The sequence below is a fragment of the Ricinus communis genome, chromosome 8, assembly GCF_019578655.1.
Source record: "Ricinus communis isolate WT05 ecotype wild-type chromosome 8, ASM1957865v1, whole genome shotgun sequence".
NCBI classification, from domain to species: domain Eukaryota; kingdom Viridiplantae; phylum Streptophyta; class Magnoliopsida; order Malpighiales; family Euphorbiaceae; genus Ricinus; species Ricinus communis.
Genome location: NC_063263.1, coordinates 3,948,389 through 3,960,907, shown reverse-complemented (window position 1 = coordinate 3,960,907; position 12,519 = coordinate 3,948,389). Strand labels below are relative to the sequence as shown.

Genomic DNA, 12,519 nt, shown 5'->3' with positions numbered 1-12,519 from the left:
CAACGATTGCGCTCTCTTCTTCATTTAATAATAGAATTCTTCTACTACTATCTTCGAAACTGCAACTTAAGCACCTGATCTTGCAGCCAATCTAGCAGTTTCGGATATTCCATTAGTTTAAGAGTAAACCAAAGATTCTTTTAGGGTCAGTCTCTTTCGTATTCTACGATGGAAGGAAATTTCTTCCGACTCATGCCTTACCTGGCCGTACCTGTCTGATGCTTTTGGTTGGATCCTTTTGAGGGTCCTCTTTTCTTTCCCCTTCGTAATTCAGACGTCTTCATAAGCATACTTTTGATCTCCTTTGAATTTTAAAGAAGGGTTGGGGATCCACCAAACACTCTATTTACGCTATTTAGAGTGATCACCTGCTTTAGTTCTCCTCTAAACTCGAGAAAAAAATAATGAACTGAAAACGAAAAGTGTCTCTGATACGAGGCGGATATCTTTACTAATGATTCAACCTCCCCCCGGAACACCTTCTTTAAGAGTGAAAGCCCTAAAGTCGGAAATCACTCTCTGTCCAAAGTTAAGAGCTTTTTTACCTCTAAAGGTGCGAAGCGATGAAACCTATTCCGGGTTCACTCGGAACTTTGGAAACCACCGTAGGAGGTGTGATGTACATGCACTCATTTCAAGGGGGTGCAACACTTCTCAGTTTGGGCCTCATATTTATCCTATATACCATGTTTGTATGGTGGCGCGATGTTCTACGTGAGTCCCTCCGGAACAGGTAATCTCCGTTTCACTTGAAATGAGCCTTGTTCAGCAACAAATATTCTTTCACAAGTTTGACGCAAGTCATACCTCCCGCCCCCCTTAGCTACTTGTACTAAAAAACTAGGACGCTATACGGAAATTCGTGCCTGCTCATCCCGGCTTCAGTGGAAGTAAGGATTTAAGCACAGTTGTGATTCCGCTTGAACGGAGAAAAGAGTTCCAAAAAAGCATTTTTCTTAGGCGGATCTAAGAACTCTCTCTCTTTCTCTTTCTCACATCTTCAATTCTCTTATAATATAATATTATATATATCGGGTTTAGTGCCCTTTGATTCTCATTTTTTTATTATTCTGGAGATGGGTTTACCTCAAAATCCCCCTGGGCCAGGAGATTGAAATGCAACTAAACACCTGGAGCCTGAATAAGAGGCTAATCAGGGTGAATCCGATGGGACAGAGGACTTTATAACAACTATCTCCAACATGCGTGGACCTGGAATGACTATGCATAGATCACCCCTATTTGTATGGTCCGTTCTAGTGACAGCATTCCCACTTTTATTATCACTTCCAGTACTGGCAGGGGCAATTACCATGTTATTAACCGATCGAAACTTTCAGGGACCCACTCTTCTTTTGTGCCACGAGGTTAAGCCGTTACACCAGTTCTGTTCCCACGCGTACTACCCGGCTGACTTTTCTTCTTTTTTTTCCATCCAGCTTGACTCAAGAAGAGGAGTGAGTGTACTTCTTCTTCAATTGAATGTACGTGATGATCAAACACGGCTTTGACAGCTGCCTGTGATAGGAAAAAGAAAACTTGATCAGATAGTTCGTGCGGGGAATTTCCCACCTCGCCTTTGATCTTTCCCTTGTCGTGTAGGTCAAGCTAGAAGAGCATCATTGGACCGATCGACCAGCCCTTTCTCTTTTTGAATGAGATGGGGCTTACCCTGCTAAAGATGTTTCTTATCCATTGCGAGAAGTTCCTCCAGCCCTTCCTTTTTCTGCTAGCCCTTCCCGCCTTATCTCTTCCATCCCGCGGTGAAGCTCTTGGCCCGGACCTTGCTGACCTTTGATCCCGAATCCATTGACATAAGTTATGGATAAGGTGAAGGAGTGAGACTTCTTTTTTCATGCGAAATTCTTTTTTTCTCTTTTTTTAAAGACACACCGCCACTCGCGTATCCCGAAGACACTTTGAAAGCGCCCCGGTGTACTTCTAAAATAGTTGTTCGAAGAGAGAAGGTGAGAATCTACTCTTTGCCGCTGGGCGTAACGTAGAAGTTTTGCTTCAATTAGAATATTTGAGGCTTAGCGGGGCAAATTAAACATTTGAATAAGGGTTGCCGAGCCAATAATTACATCTAGCTGTTATGTAGTAAAAAGAAAAACGAACAGTGGTACTCGGGTGAGCCAATTCTCCCAGCGCTCAGGGCAAGGGAGTCGCAGATCAAAGGCGGAGCTCAACATCTCTGTAATAGGTAAATGCCTCTTTTTCTTCTAAAGTTGTCGGAATTATTCGTAATAAGATCTTGGCTACAAAGGTCTTATCAATTGAATTTCCAGTTATCCGGGATCTAGGCCTGGGAGACAGATTTGACTCGGCAGAAGCTATTGAGGATATTGTCATCCTATATTACTCATTTCCTTGTTATTGCATCATTCTTTCCTTATCCTTTCCATGACTTTGTTTGGCTATATAGCTAGCTTAGGTTCTTCCTTGATGACCGGAAGGGGAGATAGAAGTATCAAATGCCTCTTGCCCTTCCATATAACAATTTTTTACCCACCTACAGGCGAGCCATACAGCGTAAAAATAAAAAATAGAAGCAATGCAACTAAAATAGCACCTTCTTCCTTAATTAAAACCCAGGCGACCAGTCGAATACATTGTCAGTAGATATTCATCCGGAGGTCTCATAAGGAATGCTTAATACAAAACAACTAACTATAAGTCAGCAGACCAGTAAGAAAGGCCGCTGATGAAGCTTTGGATCAGTTGCTGAACACGATCACCAGCGTGATTAGGAAACCTCTCCTTATCAGTTGGCATTCACTATTGATCGCCTCGCCGAAATACTCACTTGCCTTTGATTCCCAAAGCTCCTTTCGACCTCAGCTCCGCAACAAAGACCGATACAAAGAAGGGGACCAGACTGGAGGAGGAGGAGAGGAATATAGTAAATGGATTCATTCACAGATGAGCCCTTGCCTATACCAGAGAGACTTGTGAGATCGATAGAGATAACGAGGCCAAATTTGCCCTGTTAACATCCCGACCAAGACAAGCCGCTGGGTTTTGGTGCGAGGCCCTTTTCGATCCACTCTCGCGTGGGCCCTCGTCAAAAGGCACATGCTCATGATCAGAAGATGTCTCCCTACTACCCTTTTGAAATTTGAATTGGGTTTGGGATTGATAGAGTCCAGAACCAATCTTCCCCTGCTTCGGCTTCTTTTCACTCCATGCTTCTTGGTGCCATAATTAAGACTAGTCTGTTTATTCTAACCAGTACAGACTGAAAGCTTCCCTTCACCTAATACGAGACCCAATCTGATAATTACCGAATTCATGTGGTTCACCACTTATGAACATAGTAGGAGTACCATTAAGCAGACAGTCCCAGCATATAGCGCAATGCGTATTCAGATTTTCATATGAAAAGGGCCATTTAAAACCGAAGAACTAAAAGAGATGCCGGTATAATATGGGGTCTCCCCCTCCATAGCGGCTCTTCCTTCCCTTTCTCACTGAGCAAGCTCACAATCTCGGCTAGCTGGTCTCTCAAGTAACTTCTTTCCCCTCTCATTTCTTCTTACTTTTCAAAAGATTTCTTTGTTTCAATGAGAAGCAATTAACTAACCTTTTGAAAATCGCTTGTTGAGCGCCCTTCTCTTTTTTAAGAAAATGAAAGACCTCTCTATTACTTTGACTTTGAGAAAAGAATCGTTGGTTTAACCGACGAACTACGTGGGAAAATGGATCTTCTTTCTTTGCGAAAGCAGGATATTAAATAGCCAAAAGAAGACCCCTTCTTAGCATAGTTCATATACTTTAAATATTCTGTGATTAACTAAGGGAAGTCGGGCCACAAAAACTACATTATTTTTCCTGACTCCGCAACACGCTACAAATCACAATTAATTAAATCTAATTAATTTTAAATTATTCATAATTGTTAATTAATAGCAACAATATTTTTCTAAAATTACAACATAATTTTTAAGGTCTAAATAAAATTATATCGAGCTGAAATTTTAATATTACACGCGTCAGAAAAACATCAGGGTTCGGAACCTGGTCCTGCTAACGGTGTCGGAATTCGAATCTGGAAGCGCCTACGCAAAGCTTGAGTTGCAGGGAGTCCGAAAACACGAGAGTTTCGGCCGGAAACTCGCCAGAAGGCACCGGATCGGGGTCGGAAAGAGGTTGCTCCGATGAAGCTCCTCTGAAGCTGCCGGTGGAGGAAATCGGCGGGGGAGACTTGTTCCGGGGGTTTTCGGGGCGAGGAAATTGAAATCAGGCGTCGGATGGCCGAATGGACATTGGTAGGAGGCTGAAAAGGGGACGGCAACCCCCTTCCCTAAAGCGATGGTGCTGCAGAGGGGAAAGAGGATGGGAAGGGCGGTCTTGGCAAGTGGAGGAGGGGGAGAGAGTCTGCTTGGCAAGGTAGCTCCGGCCCTTGAGCGATGAGGGAGCAGTAGAGAAGGAAGGAAGAAAAGGAAAGGAGAGGGGTGGGTGGTAGAGAAGGAAAATCATTGTCCATCTAATCATTAATTACAAGAGTGAATTATTAGCTTTAGGTTGACTTATGTGAATTATTTGTTTAGAAGAATCATTGTCCATCTAATCATTAATTACAAGAGTTTGAAGTTAAATTGGTATCTTTTATAAAACCCTAATTTCCAAATAAATATGGAGTTTTAGTCGATTTCTTGTTCTTATATTTAATTGTCAATATGCTCATTATACTTTCTTATTTTAGTATTATTTAATAAACTAAATTAAGGGGGCTTCTATTATAAAATTTTACACTAAAATAAGAGGTTTTAGTATTTCTCAAATGATAAATAATTTTATTTTTTATTTTATTATATCTAATATTATTTTAATTTAACCAATAAAATTTATAATTTTCCTTTTTCATCATAAAATTTATTATTGATATGTATGTTCTTTCTATTATTAATTATTTCTTTCATTTTTATTCTAATTAAATTTATTTTTATTAACAATTAAATTATATTTTAATAATTAAGTAATTCAATTTTATTCTTTTCTTATTCTTATCATTATCATTTTTCTTTAATTAATATTTTAAGTTTTACTCTTTCCTTACTCTAATCAATTTATTCTTTTCTTATTATAATTGAATTATATTTTAATTAAGTAATTATTTTAGTCTATTATTCAATTAGTAAATGACTATATAAATATAATTTAAGTTAAAAAATTTATTATAATTTAGCAAGGAGATTTAAGTATTTTTTTTGTTCCCCTCCTCTTAATTTATAGTTTTTCGCCCGTATACAGTGCATATGAATTTCAATAATTAAACTCGTTATTATTCATATAATTAAGTGAACAATAACTAAATTAAAATTATCAACACTTTAAATGTTATAATCTCTAGACTATAATTAATTTACTTAATTTCTTTTAACAGATTGACACGTTTATATATCTAAACCGATTAAACCTACACCTAATTCAAATCAAAATATAACTCAAAAATTGTAATTATACAATTTTATTTAAATTAACTTAGTTTAAGTGAAAATATAAGCTATATCAAATTCAAATACAATTCACAATTGGTTTAAACTATATAAACTTGATAAATAGAAAAATACTTTCTATATTCCAAAAAGATTAACTCAATAATTCACGTTAATATCATTTCATTACTGATATTTTTTACTTTTTATACTTTAATAAGAATCTTAACATCCAAATGAAGATTAAGAAAAAGTACTTAGAAGGAATTAAATAGAATTATTGATACACTCCTAATATAGCAAACACTCCTAATATAGCTTTATGTTTATATCATTTTTTTTTCTAATGTTATCACTTTAATCTTACTTTTCTTTAATGTTTTTATTTATTTTTTTCAAATGGGTAAATAAAAGAAATATGAACTCTTATATAAGAAAATACATATAAGTTAAATGTAGAAAAAAATAAAATTATTTAACTTGTTGGTAATCTGTTAACCTGTTAATGTATCGGTACATAAATATACTGTATAAAGAGTCCAAAACATCGTTCTTTTTCTTTTTCATTTTCTTTTTAAATTCTAAAAACTCTACAACATTGTTTAAAAAACTGGAATGGAGGACGAACTGGCTAAAATGTCATTTATCGATTCAACCGATTAGATTGGTTGAATTACTCGTAAGACCGGTCAGACTGCCGGTCAGACCAGTTTAATAAAAATTAATTACATTTTTATTACAATTTATAATGATAATTACAATAAATTGATAGTAAATTTTCAACTTTTAATCATATCTAATAAAGTCTAAATACTTAAATATAAATAATTAAATAATAAATTTATATAAATGCATATTAATAGAATCATATCTTAGAATAAAAAAAATAAAATCTATAAATTGTAAAACTTTATATTATATACACTAAATCTCTAAACAAACTATTAATTTTCTTTTAAATATAAATTCTAATGATGTTAGACACAAGTTAGTTCAATTTTTAGTATTATAATTTATATATTTTTTAATAATTGTTTTAAAATTATATAAAAAAAAATACTGATTGAACCGATTTTTTCGATTAACTAGTTTAATCGATTCAATTCAGTTCAATTATAAATTCAATATTTTAACTAAATCGGCCCGCATTAACCACCGATTTCGATTGAACCAGCCGATATAGTGCTATTATTCAAATATTTTTCTGCAGTTTACGCCATTCTTGTCAGTCTGTTACTTTTTTCAGGATTTTTTATTTTTCATGTCAGAAAGACTTAATTCGAGTAGGAATGACAGTCGGACGAGTATTTGGATATCCGACCCGACTGAACCTTAATAGGATGGATTTGGGTAATAATAAATGAGTATGGAACATGTTTGGAATTTAATTTTACTATACGTATTGTCGTGTCGGGTTCGAATTTAAACTTGCGAGTATCCGTTACTCAAACCTGATTATATTAAAATTTATTATATTATATTATATTTTTATTATTTAGAACATTGTTTTAAATTTTACTAAATTTATATTTGGATTGTATTAATAATATTGAATACTTAAAGTTGAATATTTAAATTTGATTAGTTTATATTTTGTATTTTTTGTTCACATTAATTTTTATTAATATATTTTAAAATTTAATTATTGTAAACGGGTTTGGTAAACGGATATCTATTTAATTATCCGAATATATATATAAACGGGTAGGATATCCGCTATCCATTTAAATATCCTTAAATATATTTAATAATTATTTAATTTAAATGGGTTCTAATCGAATTCGAATAATATACATGTATTTTTATTCGGATTTGAAATGTATTCGGATAACAAAAATAATTTTTTAAACGGTTTAAAACAAATTCGATTATATGTATTTTAATCGGATTCGGATATCCTTAAATAGGTCGGCACCCTACTCATTGCCATTTCTACACTCAAGGAGTCTTCTTCCAATTGCTTGTTTGCGATTTTCTTCTGTATTTGATAATTTTTCTGCTTTTCCTTTTCATGGCAGGACATTTTTAGAAAAGAAAAGTCTACCAATTCAATCCTTCGTAGATTGATAGGCACTGAAGTTGCCAAATAGTTTTTTAATATATACACGTTAATACAAACAATCCATTAGAAGAAAATGTATTTTAAATCCCTTAATTTGACTTGTTCATGCAAGGGGAAGCCAACAATGCATGCAACACGAAACTTCCTATAAAATATAGTCTAAAGTCTAAAGTCAATCCATAACCTATATAAATTAAACATATAAATTGATTGATTTAAACCGTCAATGAAGTCGTTTTAGTCTAAAGTCTATGCACATTTTGAAAAATGGAAATTTTTAAATCTAGAATTTAATGTATGCCTTAATATATATCAAATACGATTAGTGATTGGTTATATACTTTTAAATAATAAAATATATATTCTAATTATTTAATATTAAAATATAAAATATTTATAATACATATTATTTTTATTTATTTATTAAGGTGTGTATGTTAAGTTTAGATAAAATATTAAAATAAAATTAAGATGAAAACCAACAAGTGCAGATGGCAAAACCTATTCCAAAGACTTGCCCATGCAGCAAGAAATAATTAATGCTGTGTGGCAAAGCAAAGAAAATGCTTCTGTGTGGAACACACTATAACTAGCAGTCAATTGGAAAGGTTCATTTCATCCATTACTACATATATAATTTAGCTTAAGCACTACTTATCATTAAAATATCAATGAGGATTGCTTCTGTTACATTTGTTTCACTTCTGTTTCTCATAGCAGCAACTACTTTTAGTTTTGTCCACAGCCATGGAAGCTATAATGCTGCTGTTGGCTGCAATCAAATTGAGAGGGAAGCTCTTATGAAGTTCAAGGATGAACTTCAAGATCCTTCAAAAAGGCTTGCATCTTGGGGTGCTGATGCAGAGTGCTGCACATGGCATGGAGTCATTTGTGATAATTTCACTGGCCATGTCACTGAACTCCATCTTAAGATTCTTTCTTCAGAAGAGTATTATTCGTCCTCTGATGCCCTGGGTTACTATTTCTATGAAGAGTATCTGGAGAGGTCATCATTTAGAGGTAAGGTTAGTCAATCTCTGCTCAACTTGAAGCATTTGAACTACCTTGATCTAAGCAACAATGATTTTGGAGGAATTCAGATTCCCCCATTCCTTGGCTCTATGGAGAGTCTAAGACACCTTAACCTCTATGGTGCAGGATTTGGAGGAAGAATTCCTCATCAACTGGGAAATCTCTCAAATTTGCAATATCTCAATCTAAATGCGAAATCTATTTACACTTCAGCTGTTATTTATATTGAAAGTTTACAGTGGCTTTCTAGTCTTAGATCACTAGAATTCCTTGACTTTAGCGGGGTGGACCTTAGTAAAGCATTTAATTGGTTAGATGTGTTAAACACACTCCCTTCTCTTGGTGAATTGCATTTGTCAGGCAGTGAGCTTTATCCGATTCCTCTGCTTTCCAATGTAAACTTTTCATCCCTTCTCACTCTTAATTTATCAGCAAATAATTTTGTAGTTCCCAGTTGGATTTTTCGCCTTACAACTCTGGCTACTCTTGATCTTTCGTCCAATAATTTTGTTGGGTCAATTCCTATTCATCTTCAGAACATAACCACCCTGAGAGAACTTTACTTGTCTGACAGTGGTCTCAACTCTTCCATATTCAACTGCTTACATGGTCTTGCCCATCTTGAGCTTCTTCACCTTGCCTCCAACTATAACTTGGATGGTAAAATTCCAAGTACTATTGGAAATTTGACTTCTCTCAGAAGCCTTGACTTGTCGTTTAACAGTCTTGAAGAAGGAATTCCAAGTGCCATTGGAAATCTGACTTCCCTCAAAAGCCTTGACTTGTCACGTAACAGTCTTGAAGGAGATATTCCAAGTGCCATTGGAAATTTGGCGTCTCTTAGCAGCCTTGACTTGTCTCGTAACAGTCTTGAAGGAGGAATTCCAACATGGTTCAGAAATCTTTGCAATTTGAGGTCACTTGAACTGTCAATCAACAAATTGAGCCAGGAGATAAATGAGGTGTTTGAAATTCTATCCGGATGTGTTTCTGACATACTCGAGTCATTAATTTTGCCTTCCTCTCAACTGTCAGGTCATTTATCTGACCGTCTTGTGAAATTTAAGAATCTAGCTTACCTGGATCTTAATGACAATCTGATTTCTGGTCCAATTCCAGAGAATTTAGGAGAGCTGAATTTCTTGATAAGTCTAGACCTTGGGAATAACAAACTAAATGGGAGTCTGCCTATAGATTTTGGGATGCTTTCAAAGTTAAACTATGTAGATATTTCCAACAATTCATTGGAGGGTGAAATCTCAGAAATTCACTTTGCAAACCTCACAAATTTGGCGACGTTTAAGGCATCTAGTAACCAGCTACGTCTGAGAGTTAGTCCTGATTGGTTTCCTGCATTTCAACGTGTTTCTACCATATCTTTGAAATGTTGGAAAGTTGGTCCTCAATTCCCCACCTGGATTCATTCCCTAAAATATTTGGCGTATCTTGACTTGTCTAATTCAACCATTTCAAGTACCCTTCCCACGTGGTTCCATAATTTTTCTTCCAGACTCTACCAGATTAATTTATCTCATAACCAAATGCATGGCACCATTCCATATTTATCCATTGATGATTCTGATTACTCATTGATTGACTTGAGTTCAAATAATTTTGGGGGTTCTATGCCCTTTATCTCTTCCAATCCCTTCGGGCTAGATCTTTCTAATAATTCATTTTCTGGATCAATCTCTAGTTTTTTATGCTACAAGCCGAGGACCATAAACGTTCTTAACCTTGGAGAAAATCTTTTTTCGGGAGAGATACCAGATTGTTGGATGAATTGGAATTACACAAACGTCATAAGATTAAGCAACAATTATTTCAGCGGGAATATTCCAGAGTCCATTGGAACTTTAAGTGAGCTTAGTGTATTGAATATTCGCAACAACAATCTTTCTGGTGAAATGCCAATTTCACTCAAACATTGCACATCACTACAAGTACTTGACTTGAGTGGAAATGAACTAAGTGGAGAGATTACAACTTGGATGGGGCAACATTTTCAAGGGACATTGATTCTCAATCTTCGTGGCAATAAGTTTCATGGATTCATACCTGAGGAGCTCTGCGGCATGACTGCTTTAGTAATCTTGGATTTTGCAAATAACAATCTCAATGGTACTATTCCAAGATGTATTAATAATTTCACAGCATTGCTTAGCGGAACAAGTTATCTGAAAGACGGGAAAGTTCTTGTCGACTATGGTCCTACATTGACTTATTCTGAAAGTTCCTTGATTGAGAGAAATGGAAAGTTAGTTGAATATAGCACCACTCTCGGGTTCGTAAGGAGTCTCGACTTTTCAAATAACAAATTATCTGGAGAGATTCCTGAAGAAATGACAAGTCTTAGAGGGTTGCTATTTTTGAATTTAGCACACAATTCTTTAACTGGAAGAATTCCTGAGAATATAGGTGCTATGAAGGCACTACAAATTCTTGATTTCTCCCGCAATCAATTGTCTGGTGAAATTCCGCAAAGCATGTCAAGCTTGACATTCCTGAATAATTTGAACTTGTCTAGTAACAAATTATCAGGAATAATTCCTTCAAGCACCCAATTACAAAGTTTCGATTCATCTAGTTTCAGTGGCAACAACTTGTGTGGACCTCCACTCACTCAAAGCTGCAGCGGCGATGGTGAAAAGCCTGACATTGAGAAAAGAACAACAGAAGATGGTGGAAATGGATCACCTGAAGCAATAGATTGGTTTTACTTTTATGTGAGCATTGCACCTGGATTTGTAATAGGTTTTTGGGTAGTAGTAGGTCCTCTAGCATTTAACAAAAGATGGAGACGTTTATACTTCAACTTTCTGGAGGATTTGTGGAACAAAATTTGGGTCTGGTTTTATGTACATATTGTGAACCGTCGTAGATTCTAGATTGTCTTTCAGAGGCAGAATAGGGTTCAGAATGTGTTTATATTTGAATAAGTTTGTCACAGAGTTTAACTTCAGAATTGTTGTGAGGGTGTCTGTAATGTGTGGTCTTGAAGTATAAGCAGTAAAATATGTTTGGATAAGTTTATATGGCCTTGCAGTTTGTGGTTATGGAAAATCATATGTTTTGAAGCTGAGTTTGTGGTTTTCTTGTTTTGACTGTAAGTTGACAGGAGTAAGTGGGAAAAAAGAAAGGTAATTATCTCAGCACAGCAAATCTATGATCGCAAGGAAGCAATTGTTATATCATCAAGTCTATCATTCTTTTGTGTACCAAGCGCGCCAGATATGTGCGCCATAATATTTTTTTTTTCTTCAGATACTAAATGTTGTCTTACATTAAATAAATAATGTTTTTTCTATTATTATGTCTTTCTTTATTTTCTATTATCTTATTATTAATAATTTAGTTATATACTTTTAATTTAATTTTATATTTTCAGTGATTTTATATTTTTTATTACAAACTGAATTTATTTTTAATAACATATTAACACTTTGATGATTTAAAACTAAATTACACGAAACTTTGTCAATGATTTAAAATTTTGTGAATATAAAAATCGTCCCACTTTAATAAACATTCATACTTTAAATTATATTACATTATTTTACAAAATTTAAATTTAAATTATTTTTTTATCTAATAATAATTTAATTGTTAAAAATTTAATAATAATAATGAATCACTAAAATTAATTATTGTATATTCATAATTATAAATTATAAAATATAATCACAGATTATGAACATAAATTCATGAGTAAAAATTATAAACATCAATCATAAAATTATATATTCGTAGATTAAAAACAACAAGTTCATAAATTATTAACTATAGATTCATTATATTTATATTTGAGGTTCATATATTATAGTTGTCATGACTCGATCTGTGGACCCGTGACCGGCACTAGGGAATGAGTAGGTTTAAGGCCACCAATCCCGTAGTAAGCCTGACTATTCACTAACTCAATCAAATTGAAAACCGGACTCAATCCAAAGCACTTTTTCCACAATTAACCTTAAATCAATGGGTACT

At 34.4% G+C, this 12,519-nt stretch overlaps 1 protein-coding gene across 1 annotated transcript; it reads left to right on the top strand.

The window, feature by feature from the left end:
* The first annotated feature begins 8,068 nt into the window (after nt 1–8,068).
* On the top strand, nt 8,069–11,614 carry LOC112536710 (receptor-like protein EIX2). Its single transcript, XM_025159552.2, has one exon. It carries the CDS (start codon nt 8,172–8,174, stop codon nt 11,418–11,420), a length of 3,249 nt encoding a protein of 1,082 aa, XP_025015320.2. The 5' UTR covers nt 8,069–8,171; the 3' UTR covers nt 11,421–11,614.
* The last annotated feature ends 905 nt before the right edge of the window (nt 11,615–12,519 follow it).